This window comes from Trachemys scripta, chromosome 3, assembly GCF_013100865.1.
Source record: "Trachemys scripta elegans isolate TJP31775 chromosome 3, CAS_Tse_1.0, whole genome shotgun sequence".
Lineage (NCBI taxonomy): Eukaryota > Metazoa > Chordata > Testudines > Emydidae > Trachemys > Trachemys scripta.
In genome coordinates, this window is record NC_048300.1 from 28223851 (window position 1) to 28250931 (window position 27081).

The 27081-nt window shown below is 42.5% G+C and overlaps 1 protein-coding gene across 27 annotated transcripts in view; it reads right to left on the reverse strand.

Moving 5' to 3' along the window:
• NRXN1 (neurexin 1) overlaps nt 1–27081 on the reverse strand; it is a 1212452-nt gene that overhangs the window by 177694 nt on the left and 1007677 nt on the right. For all 27 annotated transcript variants that reach the window (XM_034764365.1, XM_034764364.1, XM_034764372.1 and 24 more), the window contains one exon: nt 9060–9231. In XM_034764365.1, the coding sequence (XP_034620256.1) occupies nt 9060–9231 (172 nt within the window). The remainder of the gene's footprint in view (nt 1–9059; nt 9232–27081) is intronic.

Consider the following 27081-nt stretch of genomic DNA (forward strand, 5'->3'; position numbering starts at 1 on the left):
GGAGATTGGGCATTAACCAGAATATGACTATTGCTGAGTTTAAAAGAGCATTAGATCACATAAATCACGGAAGCCATCCATTTTTTCCTGATGGGTGGGATATGCTACCAAAATGACCCTCTAGTTCAGAATAACTACTATACCTTAAAAAGAAGAACAGGAGTACTTGTGGCACCTTAGAGACTAACAAATTTATTAGATCATAAGCTTTCGTGGACTACAGCCCACTTCTTCGGATGCATATAGAATGGAACATATATTGAGGAGATATATATACACACATACAGAGAGCATAAACAGGTGGGAGTTGTCTTACCAACTCTGAAAGGCCAATTAATTAAGAGAAAGAAAAAAAACCTTTGAAGTGATAATCAAGATAGCCCAGTACAGACAGTTTGATAAGTACAGACACTTTTATCAAACTGTCTGTACTGGGCTATCTTGATTATCACTTCAAAGGTTTTTTTTCTTTCTCTTAATTAATTGGCCTTTCAGAGTTGGTAAGACAACTCCCACCTGTTTATGCTCTCTGTATGTGTGTATATATATCTCCTCAATATATGTTCCATTCTATATGCATCCGAAGAAGTGGGCTGTAGTCCACGAAAGCTTATGCTCTAATAAATTTGTTAGTCTCTAAGGTGCCACAAGTACTCCTGTTCTTCTTTTTGTGGATACAGACTAACACGGCTGCTACTCTGAAACCTACTATACCTTACTTTGAATCAAGGTAATTTACTCTTGGAAAGATCAAAAAGAAGAGACAGGCTCACAATGTTTTTCTAATTGTATGATATGATTAAATAATGCTGCAGAATTGGTTACAACGGAGTTGCCATTTTGAAAACATGGTAAACTAAAGGTTCAGGAGGTCACCTTTCTAAAATATGCTTTTCTTGCTTAACTGCCAAGGCTAAATATGCTGCAGTGGAAGGAGCTTGATGTAATGTAAAGAAAAAGAGCCAAGAGTGGTAGTACAAGAGCGATGAAGCTGCATGGTGCACATATGCATGAGCACATGCAAGTGAGAGATGAATATCTTCATGGACCCCTGAGTAAGTTAGGTCTCTTGAAATTTTATCTGGACAAAGAAGAGTGTCATTTTGCCTATCTGATATGAATTATAGTGCCTGTTTTTGAATTAGTTAGCTTAATAGAAGTTCTTGACCTGAAGACACCAGGTACCATTCTGCTGTCACTCTTCACAACACCAGTAAAATATAACCAGGGACTCATGTACAAATGTGACCAAAATAAGAACACCTCATATCTGGGGGGGACAACTCAAATACAATGTCATTATATATTAATTAGTTTTGTGTTTCATATTTTAGATAAGAAATTGTTTGGCTGCAGGGCTCAGCACAGCACTGATTTGTGCTATCCTGAGAAAGGCTCAGGTCTCACAGCAACCTGACGGTTGCTCCAGGAATTAACAGAAACTAGCTCCATTACAAAAGTGACATGTTTAATTTGGGTAAAGAGTGCATCTATCATACTGCTCTCTTGCATACTTTATTGGCTGACATTAGAATGGCATTAATATAAGTTTTAGTGCCACCCACGTGCTCTTCCATTAGGTAAATGGTCTAGAATTAGGGTCAAAGCCCTAATGCTGAAAGTCCTTACTCATGTAAGAAGTCCTTACTCACACACAAGAAGTACCACTGAAGTCAATGGGGAATAGGCATGAGACAGGGAGTAGGGAGACCTGTGTTCTATGACTCAGTGTGTAACATGGAGCAAGCAAGCTAAAGATGCAACTGAAAAATAGGGATAATGATATTTACCCTCCTTTGCAAAGTGCTCTGCTTTTTCACAGATGAAATGCACTATCTAAATGCTAGCTTGTATTATTATCTACATGAGTGATTAGATGACACAGAATCCAATATGATAAATTAAGTGACTACAAATTTGCACAATGAGGCCCCCAAATCTATTCTCCTCATTCACACAAGTGGGCTCACTGCTGTCAGTGTAAATACTCATGCGAGTAAGGTGAACAAGATAGATGAGGCCAGGTTGAAAAGGATAGAGAAATAGATAGATAGAAAGAAATAGATAGAAATATTTCATGAAATAAATAAATAAATAAATAAATAATACATCTGGGGGATTGGCATTGGTCTATAATTTTGCCCTGATGCCTGTGGCCCTCATATGGAGAAAGAAAATAATTGCGGAATCAGTGTCCCAAATATATATGTGTGTGTAAGTGAATCCAAAAATATGAAGGAAACTGTAAAGTAACTAAAAACGTTTGACAAAATATTTGATTTAGTACTGCATTTTTCTTTTCATTTATGAAACTCTTCCAGATTCGGCTAAGCAATTTTAATGTACCCTACTGGGTTTTGTAAATCATGAAATGATGAGGTAAATGTGAAAATGTGATGGTAAGGACATTAAACAGATTACTGCTGAATAAAAGATTCTCCATATATGGCTGATATTTCAGGCTTTGCAGTCTGACTTAGGGAAATCATTAACAGACGGTGGTCTTCCTAGGATGCTTCTGATAGGTCCAGTGGGACCAGCTTTTACAGAAGCTTTCCTTATAGATCTGTGAGTCTTGGGTGCACTGTTTAATTCTCCCCTTCCTCCCATTTCCTCTAACAATTATAGGAATCCCCAGGGACCCTGTGATGTTGTTAAGGAATTCAGTTTCCACCTCACCCCATACCTAATTACTATAATCAGTTATATTTACCATCCTTGGTCATAAAGCAAAAAAATGAACACAGATCTGTTTCTTCTATTTTATAACTGTTCTTTGTGAAAACTGCTCATTTGACATTTTCTTCCTCCTTCTTTACTAGAAGCATTGCGCCATTTTATTGTATTTAACTGAAATATGTTATACCTTCTGTGATAAAGTAATGACAACCAAACCACATATTTTATCAAAATCTGAATTTAATTACAGAATCTATCAAGTCTAAGAAGGGATGAACCTTTGCATTTTACCAGGATATCTATGATGAAAAAAAAAAATAAAAAAGAAAATCTGTCTGCAGACTCAGAGAAACCTTATTATATAGCATTATCTGACAGAAAATTCTGATAATCTGTCAAATTAAAAAGCTGATTTGAGGAAATTTATTGAAACCACTTTTTAAGAAGAGACTTTCTGCAAACTCTTGTTTGGGCAGTAGCCAGCCTCTTTAAATAAAAATGATTGAAGGATATAAAATTTTGTAATCTTTTAAAGCTTTTTTTTTTTTATTGAACTTATATCAGTTCCAACAGAAGATGACCTAACAAAATATGAGGGGAAAGTACACTGCTATTTTTATTACCACCAACCTTTTACATGATCTGTGAAATGACATTGATAAAGGGGCCTAATCTCACAGAGGAACATAGGAATTATCATATATGAGCAAGCAGTGGTCAATACCAAATGCTTCAGAGGAAGATGAAAGAAACCAGTAATGGACAATTATGGAATCACATGCCCATCAAGGAAATTTCATCCTTAACTCCATCAGTTAGTTGTTGGCTTATTGTAATTGTAAGGATGTTCCCGGTATCCCTATAAATATCCAGTCTTGTCTGAATTCTTTTAAGCTCTTGGCCTCCTGAATCCCACTAGGATCCTGGTATTTTGTGCCAGTTAGTTAATGGGTTAATTATGGACTATTTAAAAAACTCTTTCTTTTTCTCTTTTTTAAATGTTTCAGTTCCTATGAATGTTCGCCTGATCTTGTATTATGAGAAAAGTCTAACAAGGAGTATTCAATTTAATTGTTTATATCATTTATTCTATTATATACCCCTATAATATCCCCTCATTTCCACTTCCTTGCTAAACTAAATGGTTCCAGTTGTTTCAGTCACTCCTCATAGGGAATTTTCTCCATGTCTTTAATAAATGTTGTCACCCATTTCTTAACCCCTTCTATTTCTGCTATAATTTTTTTGAGGTAAGGCGACAAGAACTGAACACAGTATTCCAGGTGAGAGTGTGCCACTGATTTATATAATAGTTTTATAATATTTTCAGTATTGTTTTTATCCCATTCTTTATGCATTCTAAGATCGTGTTTGCTTTTTTGACCATTACTGCGCACTGATAGGAGGTTTTCACTTTGGTCTTTGTCCGGAGTCGTTACAGTTAATTTAGATCCCAGCAGTTGTAATTATCCCACCAATGTGAATTACATTCCATGCATCAACTATGATTTCCATCTGCTATTGTGATGCCTATTCACCTATCTTTACAGGTCCCGGTGGTGTCTTCTCCAGTATTCACTAACCTAAATTTGTGTAATCTATAACTATTGCCATCTCACTGTTCCATCCCTTTGCAATATTAGTAATAAATATATTGTTTATGGTATAAACATTGCAGTGAATGGATTTACACAAATGATTTAAACCAACTGAGAATCTGTCCCTGTGCTTTCAGACTCTAAGCCAGTTTATGATCTATGAAAAAACTTTACCTTTCCCCCCATGGCACCTTGCTTTCTGCCTGAATAGCTTCTTGTGAGGAACTTTAACAAAGGGCTTTGTGAAAGTCAAAATAAATTATAGTCACTGGTTCTCCTTTATCCCTTTTATCAATCTACAATAGATTCAGCAATAATGGGAGTTAAATGTGGAAGTTCCCAGGTATAAAAGTGAGATTAATAGAATCCCAGGAAAGCTGACTTCTTGAACGTGTGAATTCATTACAGCACTTTGATGAGTTTTGCCTCTGAAGTATCGCAGGATTAACCTCTATTGGGTAAACCAAAGAACTACAGAACCATGGACCAGATCCCTCCTAGATCCAAGTAGAGAGATGACACTCCCTTTTGCACACAAATATTTTCCCCATATTGTGCATTTTACCTTCTCTGTTTCCCTAGGTGGAGGGTTCTTGGGAGTTCATCATGTCTCCTGCCCTCTCTGCATAATGGTAATTCCCTGGGAAGAACTGGAGTTTAATGAGCAGGCCTAGTTTCACTGGTCCCACATTAGTTTTCAGAGCCTAAGTGACAAAGGGCATAGGAACAATGGATGCTCCATCTGATGGGGAGAGGGGTGGAGGGAATTATGCCTACCTTACAGTGGCCACAAGTTTGGGAATGGGCAGTAAGACCCTTTATATCTGAGGCCAAATCCTGGTTTCTCCAGCTCAGTGGCTGTTTTCCTTTGGACTATGCTTCTTCTGGGGCCTTGCTCCCCACAAGCAATGGGGCGCTACTCCTCTAAATTTGTGAGTTCAGCCAGCAATTTTAACAGCTGGTTCTTCAGCATCCACTGTGTCCACCACTGGGTTTAATTCATCAAGAAGTCTGATTGTCTGTGGAAATGTTAAAGCCCTTGAATCACTACTGTCTTAAAACAGCAAAGGAGAGGATAAGGAGAAAGATGAGGTGGATATGCTCTCCCAACCACATAGGGAAACTGTCTAAGAGGGAAATGGAAATAGGGAGAAGGAAGGTAAGCTATGTGTGTCCCACTGGCCAAAGAAAAAACAGTGGGACCTCCCTCACATCTCACTAGGGATCAAATTGGACACCCTGGCAGCCCTATGCTGTCTTAACATGGAGAAAACTCTGAAGCTCCATGAGCTGATGGTAATAGCTCTAGGTGTATGCAAGATTATCCTGGAGCAGCTGCAGTCATTGAGTAGGCATCCACATTTCATGTCATCATCCCATGTTGAGCATTCTGAACCTGTGTGGAGGCAGTCACAACAGGTGGCGAAATATGTTTCCCACTCAGACTACCCAGGAAAATAAAGGATGAATTGCAAGATTGGGAATGGTTCTGAAGGAGATGAATGATCATTCTTGGCAATCAGAATGGATCCTAGCAACAGATCTTGAAGTCTATTCAGATGTGGTGGTGGGATTTTGGATTGGGAGTATATTTCCAAGGACAGTGGTGTGCAGAGTAATGGCCACTGCATGGGCTGGTTTGGGACTGCTATAGGATATCACCCATTTGGGATTTTTTTCTAGTGATAATGAAGTTATGATGTGGAGGAAGAAATATATAGACAAGCAGTTCCTACTCAATAAGTGGTCCATATTAGCAGCCTGGCCAGAAAATTTCCTAAGGTTATGCAGCTTGTGCACATTTGTGTGCTATGATGTCTAACTCTAAACATCTAACTCAGCCGCATCCCAGGAATAGATATCAGATTGCTAATGCTCTGTCTCATTTCCAGGTGGAGAGAGTCTGAGCATCTAGATGAGATCTAGCCATGATGGCCCCATTCCTGGCTCCTAACTGCTTTGGGTTTGGCAGAAAGATTGATAATCCCTAAAATCTTCAAAGGGGCCCTAGGACAACATCAGATTTTCAGGATTCTTAGCCTTTACTATGTGACTCATACCCAAGTTCTCAGTTGTATTAATCCAGAAGGGCATGTCACCACACACAATACCACATTGGGTTTTCATCTTATGTCAGCATAGCTGTGTTTTCTAACTCATACAAATTATCTTGGGTGTGCAGGTTCCTAGAGGGCCTGGCTTGATCATAACCCCAGCAGGATCTGTATCACACAGTCATTTTGCAGGTCCTGTCTGCTTCAGGGGTATGGAAACTGCTCTTTCTGGGAATGTTTTTTGGCAGCTTTCCTTGTGTTACCTGTGTTGGAGAGATTGTAATAGTGTCAGACCTAGAGGTTTTAGACAGGGCATTGGCAAGGGGTGTTTCACAATACAGCAGACAGGGACAGCTGTGTTTCAGCTATGCTTTTCTAAGATGGTTAAGGTGGGCTAGAGATCCATGATGGTTGTCTGGAAATGCAAGTTTGCCCATTCCAGGCTCTGCTGGCATATCACTTATCTCATCCTGCAGTACCAGGCCCCTCTCTGTCTCCTCTGGACAACAGCTTTGTGCCTAGATACCAGTTTGCTCATATCTAATGTACTGGTTATTGCAGAGAAGACTCGAAAAACGGCCAGGTCTGGTGCCAAATCTCACTGGCTGGGAAGTTACTAAAGAGGCCTTAAAGCGCTGAATAAGTTAGCTGCTAGATACTTTAGCAGGAAAAGGAGGGTTACGTCTCTTCTGTAATACATTGTGTTGTATTAATGTATATATTATTTTTGTCTGAAAGAGTGGCTTTAATTGACCTCAACCATAGCTACTGTGGGGACAGCAAATATAAACAGAAATACCGCAAATAATGTTTTATCGTTTTACAGAAAGTATCTAGAAACTCTGTCTCCACACAACAATCTAGATAAGATTTTTCATGAAAAGGAAAGTATCCTCATTTTAGCACTCACCGCTGTAGGTACTGCAGCACATCGAGGTGACTTTCAGATGATCTTACATTCCACTGGAGAAATTGGCCATTATCTTTTCACAAATATCTAGGTATATTGTAAATTTATGGAAAGTTAAAAAAAATTGTAACTGAAGTCTTGGGCATGGTCTGGATGTATTGTTTCAGCATGGTCGTTTCCTTATTTTTAAATGGGAACATTAGAGTATCCTGTATATTAAAGTGCCAGTACTACCCATCTTATATTGCATGTTTTCATTTCTGCAAAATGGAGCTATCAGTATATTAACATTTGTTTCTTTCCTTAGGGTTTGGGATATTGCTCTAAAGTCAGACTTTTTCCATACCAGTGCCTTCATGGCTCAGATGCTGCTCAGCATTGTTGTGGATGTCTACTTTAGAGCCTCAAAAGATTGCAACCAGTGTAAAGGAAAATAATAATATCTACACAAGCATCCCTTTCCTCTGCCCTCTCCAAAAGCCCTGTTTACTCTTCTCCTTAAAGTCCCATTCCATTTTCCTTTATCCCAGCCTTTGCTGAGCCCCCAACCTTGTTAAAGCTAAAAAGCTTTGGGGAAAATCATGTGCATGCACATGCGCACGCGCGAGCACACACATACACACACACACACACACAATATGCTTTTCTCTATGATATAATATCACTGTTCTAAAGTTTGTTGCTATGCTAGTTTGTTGATCATATTGGCACACAGACCTTGGGCACACACTGCTATGTGGACCTACCTTTTGTATAGATTTTCTACACCATTTTTGTTTTAAATATGAACATTTTCCCAGATTTGATCCACGAGAGACTGTTCACCTATGCAATTTTCTATTCCTGAGGTATAAAACTGGAAGGATCCTCTCAAATGCAAAGGAAAAAATGTTGAATCAAGTATAACAAATTCATTCTTAGCACAAGAAATGCATTTGATATCCTCTGTAATTAAAATATAAATCCATAAAGAAGGGGACAGTCTTTTTTTCTTTATTTTAAAAGATAAAAAAGTCTACCATTTATTTGTAGCTAAAAAGATTAACTAGTAAATATGCTAAGCAGACTAGCTTTCATTTACATCTCTGGCTTTCTGCCTTTGATTTACTAATACAAACACTCACAAAAATTGTCGACAGATAATGTGCAGATTTGCAAATTACCACTAATGGCTCAATAGTCATTTTAAATAAGAAACATGTTGTATATCTGAAAAACTGATGCCTTTAAAAACGAATAATATTAATGGCAGACATTCTTCTTCAAGGCATAGCATTTGAATACTAAATTCAGGCCTGATCCTGGAAACCCTTTCTTCTTATGAATGACATCAATGGGGCCACTCATGTGAGTAAAGCTTTTGTAGGATTGAATACATATATTGTATTTAACTAAATGCGCTTTAAATTGATTACTTGTGTATGCAGCTAAGAACTGATGTGTTTTCTTCTCTTTCTAGATCTGTTGTAATACTTCTGTTGATTTCATAAGTTTCAAAGCACTATAAAAACCTGATGTTATTAAAAAAACACAGACAACATTTTCCTCAATACAAATTTTCCCATAATCATTTTTGGGGGCTTACCATGTTGCTTTTGTCAAAGCCTTTTCTATGTCTAAGTACAATGATCCATTAAAGATTAAAACAAATTTAAAAAGAAACTTGCCTATTTTGTGCCTTGACATCTACATTTCTCATTCAATTAACAATAGAGCATCTTGAAGGAGTCAATATTTTATGAATACAGCAGCAAAGCAAATAACATTTCCAAATACTCCCCCACCCCCTCATCCACAAATGTTTGTTTACTTTCTTACCTGCCGGGTAACGTTCTATAACTGGCCAGCTGTCCACCTGTAATGTGGCATTGCCACCACTTCTTGTAAAACGTACTACATGGTATTTTCCATCATTAATGATTGCGTTGATCTCTTCGATAGAGATGTCATCAGTTCCAACATTAAACTTAACTCCAATTTTTCCCTGGTGCTGTTTAAAAAAAAAAAAAAAAAAAAAAAAAAAAGGAAGAGGAGGAGGAAGAAGAAGAAGAAGAAGAAGAAGTACTAATTAAGAGTTGTTTTAGTGAGAATTAGAGAGTGTGTTGTACTGGGAAAGATTCCTAACAACAGCTTCTCTCCTCAGATTTAACTTCTTGCATGGGATAGTGACAAAACTCCTGACAGTTCACTGAGCTGGGACATCTCTTTCATGGATAATTGATATTCCAAATCAGTTACTTTCACAAACTGAGTTTGCTTCTTTTCCCAGTGGGTCTCACCAAGAAAAAAAAATAAAAAAGCTCAAGTAAATTTCTTCCCTATGTTCCCCAATCTTCTTGATGAGCACCAGATACCTTCCTTTATTTAATAGGCTTTAAAAATAGAAAAGTCAGCACTAGCTCCTCTTTCATCAGCAAGAAGAATAAGGATTTCTTTCAGCTTGAAAAACTGGGACCGATTTTCACAATCCCTTTCTCACAAACCTAACCTATACTCACAAAAACAGTCCTGAGAAAGTCAATAGAACTAGTCGAATGAACATGGATGACTGATGTGAGTAAGGATTTTCAGAATTAGACCCATAGAGGGATGGAGTTTATTTGTAATGCAAGAGAAGTGTCTGTCACTTTAAATAAACATAGTTATTTCAACTCCACATTTCACAGGAATAAACCTAATACCTTGCATTTCCTTTCACAGGCAAAAGGGGGGAAGGGGGGAGAGAACTTTCAGAAGAATTTTCAGGAAAATCTAGAAATATTTGAAATATTTAAAATTTCTTAGCCTCATTTTCTGTGTTAGAAATATTCTAAGCTTATATTATATCAATACCATAATATATTCTAATAATTAAGAAGGCATCTGTAATGGGGTATTTATAGCTTAATGAAGTATTTCAGTGTGCTCATTAAAAACAGTGACTAAGGAAGTTATGTTTTTTTTTTCTATAAAAGTCAGGAGATATACTTCATTTGTGAATAATGACTGTTATTAAACTGAGGTGAAAAGAAAATATTGAACAGTGTGGAATCAGAGGCATATGCAGAGTTAATAATTCTATAAATGGTTTCATAGCTTGTGAAAATGACTTTTTTATTTCAAAAGTTATTTTTAATTTTTTTTATTAGATTTACTCCAAGAAATTCACTTCACTTCACAGCCTGTATCTCTAACTCCTTCACCCTCTTGATATTTCCAAAAAGAGTCTCTGTCCTTCCAGTGCAGCTTTGATCTCTGCCCCCTCTGTGCATTACTCCCCTAGACCCACAGGCTGCAGAAGTGATGTCAAATAACTCCTTTGACCCTCACCTCCTCATCTTTTGAAGTCCAGTCCTTTCTGGCTCCACTCCTTCCTCAGCTGCTGACAGCTCCCATCCCTTTGCCTGGCTCTTTCTTGCTCTTCTATCAGTCTTCTACTCTCAACGGAAGTGCCCTACTCTCCTCCCACAGATTAACTATCTCAGCTCCTCCTGTCAGCCCCTCCAGATACACTGCTGATGCCTTTAGAGAATGCCCCATAATTCCCCAATGACTTCCTCTGTGTTATTTTTCTATTCTCTCTTCTATCAGCTCTGCTCTCTTCTTTTCAAAGCAACTTTAAGTTGAAGGGGCCCTTCTCCAAACTTATTCCTTTTCGTCTGCTGCCTCACTGCTCATTCTCTCCTCCTCCACCTGCTCTAGCCTTGACTGTACTCCTCTTGTTCTTTTCTTATCTTGCTGACCACTCCTTCAGTGTTTCTTTGGAGACTTATCTTCCTCCTCCTCCACTTTCCATCCCTTTTGGTGTTTTTCAGGCTTCGGTCTTGTCCCCAAATTTATCTTTTTTCCCTTGTGACAGTTACAGAAAACTAGTGATCTCCCAGTCATGTGCAGAAGACTACCAAATCCAAAAAGCAACTGTCATTCCACCATATATCCAAGTGCCAGAGCTGAATTGGCTGAGAAAATGTGTAAGATTTCCACTGTTTCCTACCATTAAAGCAGTAATTTGTGTGCTTCATGTGTCTTATTCATCCACTTATCCTGCTATTGATATTCAACAGAAATATAAGATTGCCATAATTCTCTAGCAATCACCACTTTCACTAAGTGATGAAATACAGAACTTTTTAATGCATAACTACATTGTATATGTATTTTTTTCAAAGAGTTTTTTCGAGAAATCAAAGGCTTTGACATTAATGAAGCAGACTCCATTTTTATGGTGAATCATAATTACAGTACTCATATTCCCCATTTCGTCTACTTGCTTTCTCTATTTTCTCTATATATTTATAAACAAAAATGACAAACAAATCACCTTTAAGTGAATGGGACAAGTATAAGCATGGGATGTTTAGCATGTGCAGTGGCTTTTCCAAACTAAGTTACTGGTTATTGTGATGTCATTTTAAATTGGTCATGGCACAATTTCCATATATTAGCACACCAAACAATCTTTTTATAAACTCAAAAGACAGAACCCTTGGCCATATATATATGAAAAACACGTGTTTGCCCATTTTACATCCATATGAATGTCGGTAGTATACACAGCATGTCAGCTACGTACACAACATTAATCAATATGGAACATTCATCTCAAACTTCATGATCAGGCATATGGTTTATTTAGGGTTACCATATTTCAACAATCAAAAAAGAGGACGAGAGGAGCCCCGCCCTAGCCCCGCCCCCGTCCTGTCTTAGCCACGCCCCCTTCCTGTCCTAGCCCCGCCCCTGCCCCTTCCACTCCCTTCCACTTCCTGCCCCCTCAGAACCTCCAACCCTCCCCCCCACTCCTTTTCCCCTGACTGCCCCCCAGGACTCCACCCCCTCCCTAAGCCTCCCTGCCTCTTGTCCCCTGACTGCCCCCTCCTGAGACCTTCCCCACATCCTAACTGGCCCCCTAGGACCCTACCCCCTACCTGTCCCTGACTGCCCCAACCCTTATCCACACCCCCACCCCCTGACAGCCCCCCCCCAGAACTCCTGACCCATCTAAACCCCTCTGCTCCCTGTCCCCCCCCCCGGGACCCCTGCTCCTAACTGCCCTCCAGAACCCCACCCCCTACCTAAGCCTCCCTGTTCCTTATCCCCTAACTCCCCCTTCCTAAGACCCCTCTCCCTAACTGCCCCCCAGGACCCTACCTCCTACCTGTACCCTGACTGCCCAAAACCTTATCCACCCTCCCCAGAAAGCCACCCCCCCGAACTCCCGACCCCCCTCGCTCCTTGTCCCCTGACTGCCCCCTCCTGGGACCCCTGCTCCTAACTGCCCTCCAGAACCCCACACCCTACCTAAGCCTCCCTGTGCCTTGTCCCCTAACTGCCCCCTCCTGAGACCCCCCCACCTGTACCCTGACTGCCCAAAACCTTACACCCCCAACCCCCAGACAGCCCCCCCCCGAACTCCTGACCCATCCAACCCTCCCCCCTGCTCCCTATCTCTTGACTACCCCCCCCACCCCAGAACCTCCCTGCCGCTTCTCTGCCCCCCGGCCCCCTTACTGTGCTGCAGAGCAGCATGCTCGACAGCGGGGGAGGGAAGCAGTCGGAGCTCCAGACGGCGAACAGCCCGGCGATCTGAGAATGCAGGGAGGGAGGGAGAGGGAGAGAGAGGAGGGGAGTGGTGTCAAGTTTCAGGAGAGAGGAGGGGGGAAGTGCAGGAAGGGCTCTGGCTCTGGCTGTCGGAGCCCGGGCTGCTTTGTAAGCCGCGTGCACGCTCTGTATGGGGGGGGAGGAGGGGAAGTCCGGACATTGACTAATTCCCCTCGGACGCTATTTTTAACTCGAAAAAGCCGGACATGTCCGGGGGAATCCGGACGAATGGTAACCCTAGTTTATTATTGTTGATTAGAACCCGATATAGGTTGCAATTTCTGCTGTTATCAAGACAAAGTCATCCCACCTCTAATATGGTAACATGGTACAGAAAGGCATTAAAAACTTGATATCAAAGGGAACTATTTCATGGATTTTGCCATGGGAAGCTCTATTATCATTAGTGGAAGTTATGAGACTAAAACACAATGTAACTCTTTTGGAAATGTGGGGGAAATATTTAGAGCTGGTTAGGAATTTGTTGACTAATTGTTTTTTCTTCCAAAAAAGCTGATTAATCAAAACTGAAACTGCTCACTAAACAGGGCTGGAGGGTTCAATGAATTTCCCAAATCAAAAAAGTCAAGAAAAAGTTTCAGAATTGTCAGAACATTTTTTTGAAAACTTTGAAGCATAATATTCCATTTTTCCAGTTTGAAATGAACTTTCATTTGGAATTTCAAGCTAATTAGACTGAAAAAAAAAATTAAAACAGAACTAAATTTTTCAAAATTATAAAATGAAATGTTTTAACCTGAAATGAATAAAAATCAGTTTCTTGGTTTGCGAATATTTTAGAAATTTTGACTTTTTATCCCAATTCAAGACAGGAAAAAATGTTGAACTCAAAAATATTCACAGGATGAGAAAAACATTTAGATACGGTGTGGTTTTGCTGTGAGTATTCCCTTATTGTTATACCTGTATTTAAAATTGACTTTTGATCATTATGTCACACATGTTATCCTAGGAATTAAACATATTCTTTCTTCTATATTTTTATTATTTATTATTTGTACCACTATACCACCTAGGAGCCCTAGTCATGGACCAGGACCTCATAGTGCTTGGCGCTGTACAAACACAGAATAAAACCACAGTTCCTGGCCCAAGGCACTTACAATCTAATCACTGGTTTACACTAGATAATTAGGTCAGTTTAACTGTCACTGAAGGGTTTGAAAAACTACCTACACCAACAGCAGAACCCCTCCCAGCTACTTAGGTAGTGTCAACACTGAAGCTCTACAGCTGTGCCACTGCTACTTTCCTTACTATGAATCAGCAATGGTGTAAAACAGATATGAAGATGGAAGTATGGTGAGAAATTCCTTTTCAGATACTATGGTGATGAGCACCATAAGACTGCCTTTCAATTATTAAGTATGTGAGTAAATCAGGGGTGTGCAAATTACAGCCCGGGGGCTGCATCCAGCCCTTCAGACATTTTAACCCAGCCCTTGAGCTCCCGCTGGGTAGCAGGGTCCAGGGCTTGCCCCGCTCCAGCCGGGTAGCGGGGTCGGGGGATTGCCCCACTCCGCACGTGCTGTGGCTCCACGTGGCTTCTGGAAGCAGGGGCATGTCCCCCCTTCGGCTCCTACATGTAGGGGCGGCCAGGGGGCTCCGCACGCTGTCCCCGCCCCAAGCGCTGCCTCCGCAGCTCCCATTGGCCGGGAACTGCAGTCAATGGGAAGTGCAGGGGCAGCACCTGCAGACCAGGCAGTGTGCAGAGCCGCCTGGCTTCCCCTCTGCATAGGAGCCATGGGGGGACATGCTGCTGCTTCCGGGAACTGCTTGAAGTAAGCGCTACCCGGAGCCTGCACCCTAGACCCCCTCCTGTGCCCCAACCCCCGCCCCCAGCCCTGATACCCCTCCCGCCCTCTGAACCCCTCGGTCCCAGCCTGGAGCACCCTTCTACACCCCAACCCCTCATCTTCAGCCCCACCCCAGAGCCCACACCTCTAGCCAGAGCCGCACCCTGCTGCACCCCAAGCCCCGGCCCCAGGCCCAGCCTGGAGTCCCCTCCCGCACCCTGAACAACTCATTTCTGACCCCACCCCAGAGCCTACACCCCCAGCCGGAGCCCGCAACCCCCTTGCATTCCCCAACCCCCATTTTCGTGAGCATTCACGGCCCGCCATACAATTTCCATACCCAGATGTGGCCCTCCGGCCAAAAAGTTTGCCCACCCCTGGAGTAAATCAATATTAGTGCTGAATGATTATCCTTTGTACTGGTATTGCCAGAGAGCAATGAGGACTAATTAAAGGATGAAGCTCACCTAGACAGGAATAGGCAGGGCTTGTATAAAGCCAACTAGCTGAGAATGTGGGAGGGGCTGCAATGCTGAGGTCTGCAGTCACTCTCTCTGAGGTAGAGAGAGAAGAGAGTTTGACCTGGAGGGAATGAAACACCTGGAGGAGGGTGGAGAAGAAGCCTGATAGAGTCAATGTAGGAAGCAGTCCAGGAAACAGCAGCAAGGTATGGGACAGTGTAGACCTTAATCACTGGTTGCAGGGTCCCTGGGCTGGAACCTGGAGAAAAGGGCAGACCCTGGTTCCCCTGCCAGCCACTGAGGAAGTGGCACCATTGATGGGGAGTGTATGGACTTCCTGGGACAACTATGTACAGAGATACTTTGGTACACAAACCCCTAGAAGGGGAAAACTAGAGTGACCTGACCGGAGGACTGAGCCAAGAAGAGGGAGTAGTCGAGTCCCAAGAGGGAGAGAGACAGAGTGAGCACCAGCAGAAAGGGGAATCAGACTGGCAGAGCTAATTCCCCAGTTCCGGCCACAAGGAGGAGGAGCTCCAGCAAGGAAAGCACCCCATGAAAGGAAGCACTGGATGATTTAAAGAAGTGGTTTTCAAACATTTTAGACTGTGTACTCCTTTCCAAATTATATAGTCTACTGCGTACCCCATCTGAGATAGGGTCATGATATACCTATGCTTAGATTGCCAAGTTTTACTACACCACTGCATTGTCTGCCATTACAGGATTTTTCTGCACATCCCTCCTGAAGAGAGCTCGCATCCCTCCTGATGAGAGATTGCATAATCTTAGGGGTAGGCCAGTTTGAAAACCACTGATGTAGAGGATTAGTAATGGTAGTAATTAGTAATCTGATGCTGAGCAAATTCATCAGACCTCCAGAGTTAAAGACGAAGTTAGTTGCCATGTTATAAATCCGATTTTCAACTTGTTCTTATGCACATGAACACAATTACATAACCTCAGAAGAACCAAATCAATCCACCCCTGTAGTTTTACATATTACATCTCATTTCAGGGTAGAGTTTTCTGGGCAGTTTTGGGGAAAAGCACATGGAGTTTTAAAGATACAAGGTTTAAAAATCTCTCATGTTCCAACTGTCTGGTCAGCTATAGGAGCCTGACCTCAGGCTGTGAGGACATATATATTTAAGACTAGGAGGCACTTAGATACTATGGTGATGAGGACCAGCTAACTAGTCAGAGAGATGGAAAAGGGTAAAGCAGGCTTATGTTTGGGGTCCAATCCTTCATTCCTAACACACTCTGAGATCTATAAGAGTTTTAAGTGCTCAAGGGCTGAAGGAATGGCTCTTGGTCTATTACAGAAATGTATATCAATGATCTGAAAACTCTTGTCCTCAAGCCACTGATTGTAACTATTGCAATGTAAGAACAGCAAGGGAATGTTTTCAGACATGTTTTATGGACTGTGTACTCTAAATATTGCTAACTTGTCCTGACAATACACTGAGAATGCAGATGATCCACAGAACTGGAGCAGCTCACATGAAATGCAAATCAAGGCAAGAGCTGACAGTTATGATTTTGTTTCTTTTTGGCCTCTGGTCCAGCACTACCAGTTCGCCAACTTTAGATGCAGTAAAAACTATGGAAGTATAAAAATACATCCCCAAAATAATGATATTTCTTGTGGCATCAGCAAGGTTTTACTATTCTCTGTAGTAATAACTCTGGAATGTGTGCAAATTTGGCACAAAAGTACTTTTAGAACAGACCACAGATAACCCAAGCTCATAATGCTTGCAACCTTTAACCACTTCCAAAGAAAAGCAATAATACTGACAATCCCACAGGTGAATAGCTGGAGTAAAAAAATCCACACCTGCCAGACTGTGTCTTATAGATTCAGTTCCCCGATGTACTACACTATAGTTAATGCAACAATGAAATATTAGAAATATCTAATGTGTTTATTTGGATCTAAGTTTTTTGAGGAATTAAAAATTAATATAATCATTTTTTCATTAGAGTTTAACTGGAGGGTAATACTCTAAATTTTAAAAACACAAACAATACAAATAATAAAAATCATCATTAGTGAATTGAAACTACTAAGGAAATACACACATAAGAATGGTCACTGTTTGCTTTAGACAAGGGGAGATAAATGTTGTAGATGACAAGACACATGCCGACTCCAAGATTAATAGACTAACTATGTATATTTTAGTCTAATGTTTCATCAATATTCCTGTTACCGTACATGTCTTCTAATGGGATTGCTTCCTGGAAAGAGATGAAAAGTATAAAGCTTCTGGGAAAAGATCTTTTAAATGAGATCTATTTTCTACATTTTCAAAGCACCAAGTCAACTTTCTGAATTTAAGTTCTAATATTCATATTCTGTCAGGTATTATGTCTTCTCATGAGACACCTTCTACCTAAAGTGGGAATTGAAAGATTTGAGCACTAGGTATTGAAGTTTGTCCTATGAAAAACAATTAAAATGACTTGACTTGGTTAGCTATTTTTTTTACTAACAGAGGCCTAATTTAAGTTCAGAAGACATTAATATAATATTCACACACACACACAAACGTCATCTTTTCTCCAGAAAAAGAGAACCCACTTCACCTCTACTGAAGGGCAGCCATCTCTGGAGTGGAATGTAGTACATGATGTATCATTGCTATCTACGCTATACAGAAGTTTAGACAGGGCTTGGAAACCTTAGCCAAAAACCAAAACCTTCTATCCACAGGTGTAAGATGAGGTGGGGAACCTGAATTGAGGCCCAGATCCAATAATCTATCCCTTAGTGATAAGCACATACCCCTGTCATCCCTAGCTGTTGGGAAGTGGGAGGGTGCTGGATTTTCTACCAGGAACTCTCTCTGGACCCTTCTTAGTGGATTCCTTTACAGTACCAGCTTCTGGCTAGGAGCTGTGTTTAAATTTACAGCATCACCTGCACACTAGTTTTTTCTCTTTCCCTTTCCCCATGTGGCTGCTGTGATAGAGAAGGATTTCTGCTACTCTATCCCTTCCACATAGAAGCAGATGTCTACTGGGAAGGGAAAATTCTCCTCCCTACTCTTGGCTGCTTGGAGAGGAGGTGGGTCTTCAACAGATACTCTTCCTCACCCTCATCATTTTATTGTGAGTTTTATGATATTTGGTGTTTTTTCATAAATCCCCAGCCCCTGGAGCTCTGTGTTTATGTGAGAATCTCCGCTTTTATTTTTAAATAAGTAAGTTTCTAGCTCTCAGGGTTGTGGAGAAAAGCTTGAAAACCCAAACCCTAAAGGTTCCAACACCAGAAGGCAAATAAAGGGGCTTCCAAAGAGGATGGAGCTAGGCTGTTCTCAGTGGTGGCAAATGACAGAACAAGGAGAAATGGTCTCAAGTTGCAGTAGGGGAAGGCTAGGTTGGATATTAGGAAACACTATTTCACTAGGAGGGTGGTGAAGCACTGGAATGGGTTACCTAGGGAGGTGGTGGAATCTCCATCCTTAGAGTTTTTTAAGGCCCAGCTCTGCAAAGCCCTGGCTGGGATGATTTAGTTGGGGTTGGTCCTGCTTTAAGCAGGGGGTTAGACTAGATGACCTCCTGAGGTCTCTTCCAACCCTAATCTTCAGGCCTGCCAACAGCAATTCCGGGCCCTAGGGCAGAACAGTCAATGGGCCCCCACCCACGCACAAGCTGTGCCAGAGCAGATGCGATTCATCTGACATTTGGGTGGTGCTGTGCCCACGCTGGCTGGTGCCCAGAGGAGCTGCCGGCTGCACTGCTGGGCGCGGTCTTCCGGCATGGCCAGGGCTTCCACATGACAGTCCAGTAGGGTTGTCCAAAGATCCTTGCCCCACCCCCCAGCCTGCCCTTGAGGTCACACCCCTTCTCTGAGGCCCCACCCCCTGCTCACTCCATTCCCCCTCCCTCTGTCACTCACTCACCCCCACTCTCACTCACTTTCACCAGGCTGGGGCAGGGGGTTGGGGTGTGGTAGGGGGTGCGGGGTTGGGTTCTGAGAGGGAGTTTGGGTGCGGGAGGGGGTTCGGGCTCTAGGCTGGGGCAGGGGGTTGGGGTGCAGGAGGTCTGGGGTCTGGGAACTAAGCTTTGAACCAAAGGGTTCCCACCATATGCAAAAGTTATATAAGGCTGCGAGTGACATCATCTGTTGTTCACAAACAGACTCCTGAAAACACCTGAGGAACAAAGTCTGAACTAGGGAGAAGTGCTGGACCCAGGCTAAAGGGATTTTTAGCCTGTGAATGGAACACTTAGGGATTCCAAGATGTAAGTAAGTGCAGCTTGCTCCTTAAAAATCTGCAGCCTGCTTGTATCATCACTTAGGGTGAGAATCTGCTATTCAAAACCAAACTGTTTAGTATGTTACATTTAGTTTGCGTTTTTGCTTATTTGCTAGGCAATCTGCTTTGATCTGTTTGCTATCACTTATAATCACATCAAATCTATTTTTTGTAGTTAATAAACTTATTTTTTCTTTATCTATACCAGTGTGTGGAAATCATAACTCAGGAGCAGAAGGCTGTTGCATATTCCTCTCCACCTTCATGGAGGGGGTGAATGTTATGAGCTTATACTGTACTGTTCCCTGTGCAGTGCAAGAGGGTATAATTTTGGGTTTATACTCCAGAAGGCATGCGTGCCTGAGGAGCTGGGAGGCGCCCTAGCTGTTACCTTCCTATGCAGGGGCTGGTCAAAGCTCCTGCATGTAACTGCAGCTGGGTGTGTCCCTACCTGTATGTGTGCTGGTGAAAGTGAAGGCTGAAGCCTGGAGGGCTTGGCATCTTGTCACAGCAGTACAGTGTAAGAGGGAGCCCAGGCTGGTGTGTCAGGGGGGCTCAGTTGTACCCCAGTTTTACGAGGCACCCTGGAGACCCATCATACTTACAGAACCATTTCTACAGCACCTGAGGTTTTGAGTTCACTTACACAAGTGCAAACCAGGGCAGACTCATCTCAGCTACAATATCAGACAAGACAAGATATTATGAATGCTTAAAGAATGGACCTGTAAACATGAATATGTAACAAACACATCAAGATCTTTTTTTCTAACTTCAGCATCGTGAATCAATCGATGCATGGATTTTTTTAAAAGAATATTTTAATCATATTGTTTGTTCTCAAGTTTTATTCGGAAATTGCATGAGCTCATTAAATGAAACCAGCGGTTCTCAAACTGTGGATCGGGACCCCAACGTGGGTCACAACTTAATTTTAATGGGGTCGCCAGAGCTGGCATTTGACTTGCTGGGGCCTGGAGCCAAAGCCTGAGCCCCACTGGCCAGGGCTGAAGCCCAAGCCCACTGCCAGGAGCCCAAGCCCAAACCCCACCGCCTAGGGTCGAGTCCAAGGGCTTCAGCCCTGGACGGTGGGACTCAGGCTTCAGCTTCAGCACTGGGTAGCAGGGCTCAGATTATGGGCCCTTCGCCCAGAGCTGAAGCCCTTGGATTTTGGCCCCCTGGCCCAGGGCGGCAGGGCTCAGATGGGCTCAGGCTTCGGTCCCCGTCCTGGAGTTTGTAGTAAATTTTGTTGTGATAAGGGGGTCGTGGTGAGACTGAACTAAACCTTTAAATGACCTCACAGATTATATGCCATTAAATTATCTACTTTTTCAATACAGCAGTAATAAAAAATTACTGTCTACCAAATGCCCCTGGTTGACATATAAGAAATAGCAGCAGACAGCAATACTGTCACTATAACAATATTATGCACGCAAATACATACAGATGCTTTTAGAGCAGTGGTGGGCAACCTGAGGTCTGCGGGCCGCACGCAGCCCATCAGGGTAACCTGCTGGCGAGCTAGTAGACAGTTTGTTTACATTAACCATCCATAGGCACAGCTGCCCACAGCTCCCAATGGCCAGGAACGGCGAACCGCAGCCACTGGGCGCTGCGGGCAGCTGTGCCTGTGGACAGTCAATAAACAAACTGTCTCACAGCCCACCAGCAGATTACCCTGACCGGCCACATGCGGGCTGCAGGTTGCCCACTATTGTTCTAAAGCCAGTGCACTATTCAAAGTTGCTCTACAAAAATTCCAGACATTTAAGCATTAAGCAATGGCCTTTAAAAGAGGTACATGAAATATTGGCCCCAACATCATACTAATTTACAAGTTACATCTAATAAGCTCATATTAGCCAGGTATCAGTTTTTGAAATGCAGGCGGTGTTACGTGAATAACAGATGTGAGAAGTCTTTTGTTTGTAGCAAAATGCCACATATATGACCATATAAAAAGAAGAAGGAACCATTAAACTGTTTACCATCCCAGCACTTCAGAACTGAATGCAACTGTTCTTTACTACGAAGAAGCAATGATTCATGTTACTTTCCACTTCGAATTAATTGTCCTTACAGACGGCTTTAAACTTTCTCATAACAATTCAATTTACACATAAAACTCAGAAGCAGAATATGTAAATATATTTTAAGAGCATATTTATAAATCTGCAGCTCTGGCAAATTTATTTTCAATTCTCAGTGAATTCACTTTACCCCTGTTTAGTTTTAACCATCATTATTTTTTGTCCTGTGTATCATGGCTGCATTATTTTAAGTTATATTGATGATGAATTACTGGGATGACACAATTACCCTAACAATCACCCCCCCAAAATGCAACACTTACAGAAGACACATGGAGCAGAGCCCTCAACAGCAGCACAGTGCATCTTATTATCCACTCAGCATCATCATTGCAGTACACAACATTACATTTTCTTGACAAAATATGCAGTAAAGAACAATCTAACTAGTCAGCCCTTAACATAGTACTCTTCATCAAAATAGTATGTAGTGTGTATATCCCTTAACCTTTTTAGTGCCAGGCCTGAGACAACTTCTTATGGGTGGGTAGAACACCCAATAAATACTTATGTGCCGTGTGAGGTTATTATTGCAAGGAAAACAAGCTTTTAACTGTTGATCAAGATAATTACCTTGCCTAAGATGCCCAGTGGAACTATTCATGATATAAGGATGTTTATCAAGGTCTTGTTCCTGAAAACTTCTCTATGAGAGTGGATTTCTATGCAGAGTACCAGTGACTTCAGAAGAGCTTCACGTACCTTACTTAATGGGGGCCCAGCTTTAGACACCTTCTGACTGCTTCTCTGAGTTATGCATCCGAAGAAGTGGGCTGTAGTCCACAAAAGCTTATGCTCTAATAAATTTGTTAGTCTCTAAGGTGCCACAAGTACTCCTGTTCTTCTCTCTGAGTCTGCCACCCAGAAAGTCAGGGACAGTGTGTGTCAAGTGGGGCACCCAACTTACAGATGCAAAATTAGTCCTACTCTCTCTTTTGTACCAATTTAACTATTTCCGTAAGGGGTGTGATTTTATACCAAGACAGTAAAAGCAGTGCAACCCCTAGTGCAGACGCAGTTATACTGGTATAAAAAGTAAATTTACAGGAGTAAGCACATTTTTATCAATACAAACGCATCCACACTGGGACCTTTATAGGTTTCTATGAGTAGACAAGCCCTTCTGATGATCTGTCTGCATGACATAAGTGCAAAGTCAAACAGTATGTCAGTGACAGAGTGGGATAAGAAGCAGGAGGAATCCAGTACAGCAAATTCATAAATAAGCACATTTAAGCTATGTGATCAACACATGCTCCCAAACCCAGCAATAATAAGATATCCGAGAGGCTGTCAAAAACGGTCTTACATGTAAGAGACCATGAGGGAGATTTTTTGAAGGCACAAAGGGAAGTTTGGTGGCCAGCTCCTATTGACTTTTAACAGGAGTGAGGCAACTCACTCTCCTTTGTGCCTTTGAAAAACTCCTCCCAAATGATGATAATCTACACTGCTGCCACAGACATCCTCAGCTGCTTACCACACATGCTGAGAGGGGATGTCTCACACTCTATTGGTTAGTCTTGGACTTAGGAGTCCTTGTGTTTAGCCTCAACTCTGCCATTGACTTACTGTGTGACTTTGGACTTGCCTCATGCAGCCAAATTTCCAGAAGTGTTCATTAATTTTGCATTTCTTAATTCAGGGGGAAGGATAGCTCAGGGGTTTGAGCATTGGCCTGCTAAACTGAGGGTTGTAAGCTCAATCCTTGAGGGGGTTATTTAGGGAACTGGGGTAAATATCTGTGTGGGGATTGGTCCTGCTTTGAGCAAGGGGTTGGACTAGATGACCTCCTGAGGTCCCTTCCAACCCTGATATTCTATTATTCTAATCAGCCACACCCTGTGATGCTGAGCATTCACTCCTCCCAGAGAGCAGACTTAAGGTATCTCAGGATGGGCACCCAAAGAGTGAAAACATCTGAAAATTTTGGCCTCAGGTCACCTATCTTTAAAATGAAGAGAATATGGTCTTCCCATCTCCCCAGGATGTTGCAAAAGCTTAATGAATGAATACTTGTAGAGTGCTTTGAGATCCTTGGTTGAAAAGCACTATGTCCCAGATTTTTAAAAATATTCAGGTGTTTATGCACGCAGCACCACAACACAACTGATTTAGAAACCTAAGTCTCATTTTCAAAATGGATATAGGCACTTAGGAGTCTAAATTCCATCATCAGCCAATGGGATTTAGACTCCTGAGTGCCTAAATTCCTTTTGAAAATGAGATTTGGGCTTCTAAATCAGTTAGGTGCTGTGATGCTTAATGCAGCAACACCTAATACCTTTAAAAAGCTGGGCCTGTATGTGCACAACTTGATCTTTTATTATTCTAAGTGGTAAACATACAGTGGAAGTGCAGAAGAGTTAACAACAGAACAAAGGTACATTACTTACCAGATAGACTGTGGTAGTGCCTACTGCATGCCCTAGGTAGGTCTGCATTTTGGTAACATATATGGAACAATTTTCCAAAGTCACTAGCTCTGTACTTGGAGGGCATCTAGATCACCTCTGTGTAGAGGGGAAGTGTGTGGTGCATCTGAAGTCCCACTTGTAAATCTCTAACTGGTGCTCAGCCCTCATGCTGCTCCTCTGTATAGAAGTGAGTTTTACCCTGATTTCCCCATCACTACCATCTTTGTCTATGGCCAGTTTTCTTTCCCTTATTATCAGTAGAGTTGTTCTTGGGGACATTAGTAGTCTACTTTATCATAGGCTAGGTCTACGCTACCCGCCTGAATCGGCGGGTAGAAATCGATCTCTTGGGGATCGAATTATCGCGTCTCGTTGGGTCGCGACAATTGATCCCCGAATCAACATGCTTACTCCACCAGCGGAGGTAGGAGTAAGCGCCGTCGACGGGGAGCCGCGGAGGTCGATTTTGCCACCGTCCTCACAGCAGGGTAAGTCAGCTCCGATGCGTCGAATTCAGCTACGCTATTCACGTAGCAGAATTTGCATATCTTAAATCAACCCCCCCCCCTGCCCCCTGTAGTGAAGACCTGCCCTTAGCTTTTTCCATCCTGATGAACTTTCAGGATCAAAAACTATTTGACAATTTAATTGTGTGTGGTTTGCTGAAATACACAGAGTGGAGTATTCTATTACTAGTTTTACAATAGGAGATCTTGCTTCTTTTGATTACTTAATTCAGCAGAGAATGTAAAAATTACTATGCTGGAATACATGTAACTCATAAAGTGATCAAACGGTGCTAGCTGACTGGTCTGTTAAATCCAACTGGTAGCTAGGAGGAAAAAGCAAAACCAGATGCCAGATGACTACAACTGCCTTTACTTCTTCTTCTGCTACTGCTACTAGCAGTCCCCAAGGTTAGAATGACATTGGCTTGGGATCTCAAAAAAAAAAAAAAAAAAAGAGCCAAGGAAAAAGAAGGCAAGCTTTACCATGAGGACATGAAAAAGATGGTGTAGAAAATCATAAACCCTTGCAGATGCTTGTATGATGGAAAGAGAGCCTTACAAAACATGGTGAATATCATGAACACATATTTGACAGTAGGCTCTTCAATATGTAACATGTTTACAAATAAACTTAATTGCATTTATAAAAGACCTATCAGCTGTCTGGAGCAAACTGAACAAACGTCTCACAGTGTCAATCTGCAATAGGTGAGTTTCACACAGAATGCCACTGAAACAAAGAGTTCAGTCCTGTACAATGCTGAGTGCTGAACACCCCCACTCCCACTGTTTTCAATAGGACTCTCAGCATCTTACCGGATAAGTCCCAGAATGTATTATAATAATCATCAACATAGTGGCACTTAAAAATCCATAATAGGAGATAAACGCCTGTGTTATAACACACAGAGCAATGTACAGATGAAGAGGTAGGAATGCAAAGATATACTGTACCTTCAGAGAGCATAAGGAGATTGAACAAAGTGATTCTCTTATTTGAAATTCACTCCGCTCTAATATAATTGAATGGATTTTTAATTGTTCGGAATTACTCAATTTTCAAATGGGGATAATTATTAGCTAACTACAAAAACATGAACATGGCATTATTCTAACCTTGTTTACAGTCCAGACCAGACATCTAGAATTTTTGCAGTTTTTTTATTTCTCCCCAGCTCATTTGATATACTTGTCAGTATTACATGCCTGATTCTTAACTCACACTGTCAGAAATCAGAATTAATACCACTAAAATCAGTGCACTTACAGAACTATAAAAATGGTATAAGAAACAACAGAATCAGATCCTCTTTGTTTAGGGTTTCCACCCCTTTAAGAGCTCCATCTCCTGATGCTATCTCCATACAGTAGAATGTGGAAGAAGGACTAAACAGCAAATAGTTGACTAGTTGGTGGTGCAAACACCCTGTACTAATGATTTGCATTAAAATTCTGGCTACACTGGCTGAGATTTAGAGCTGTTTTTGGAGGTTTTAACTGCATTCAGGGATCTAACTACCTTTCACTTGAACATCGCTGGCCCCGGCCGAACACAGCCGGCCCCGGCCCTGGCCCGGCCTGGCCCCAGACGAACACCCCCGGCCCCGGCCCGGCCTCGGCCGAACACCGCCGGCCCTGGCCCAGCCCCGGCCCGCGGCCGAGCACCGCCGGCACTGGCCCCCGCACCACCGGCCCCGGCCCCGCACTGCCGGGCCCTCCCTCCCTATTTTCCTGGACATGTCCAGCATTTTGGGATTTCCTCCCGGACGGGGATTTGAGGCCCAAAAAGCCGGACATGTCCGGGAAAATCTTGACGTATGGTAACCCTACCTAATGTACTTGTCAGTTTAGTCTGTACGTTCTCCAGGATAGGGACCACACCTACCACGATTTTTGCACATCACCTAGCAAAATAGTGTCCTGATGCTGAGTGCATCTGGGTGATGGCAAAATGTAAATATTAAATAATACTAACTGTAAGCTCCACAGGCCAAGAACCTTGTTTTCTAATTTGTTTGTAAAACACCCAGCATACTTTGGGTGGTATGTAAATGACAACCTATAATGGTGTGAAGCTAGCAGAGATACATGTTCTTGAGTTTTGGAGATGTTTGTGTTTTGACCAACTAATTATGTTTTAATTTAAAATTTCAGTGTATTGGTTTCTGACTAATGCTCCCTCACCCCCACAACTAGGGTTGCCATATTTCAGCAAGCAAAAAAGAGGACGGGAGGAGCCCCGCCCTAGCCCCGCCCCTGCCCCTCCCACTTCCCACCCCCCCCCTGACCCCTCCGCCCCCCCTCCGCCCTCCTGCCCCCTGACAGCCCCCCCCAGAACTCCCAACCCATCTAAACTCCTCTGCTCCCTGTCCCCTGACTGCTCTGATCCCTCTCCCCACTCCTGCCCCCTGACAGCTCCCCCCCAGAACTCCCAGCCCCCCACTCCGCTCCTTGTCCCCTGACTGCCCCCTCCTGGGACCCCTGCTCCTAACTGCCCTCCAGAACCCCACCCCCTACCTAAGACTCCCTGTTCCTTGTCCCCTAACTGCCCCCTCCTAAGACCCCCCCCAACTGCCCCCCAGGACTGTATCCTGACTGCCCAAAACTTTCTCCACTCCCCCCAAAAAGCCCCCGCCCCCGTTTCTTGACTGCCCCCTTCAGAACCTCCCTGTCCCTTCTCCTGCCCCCT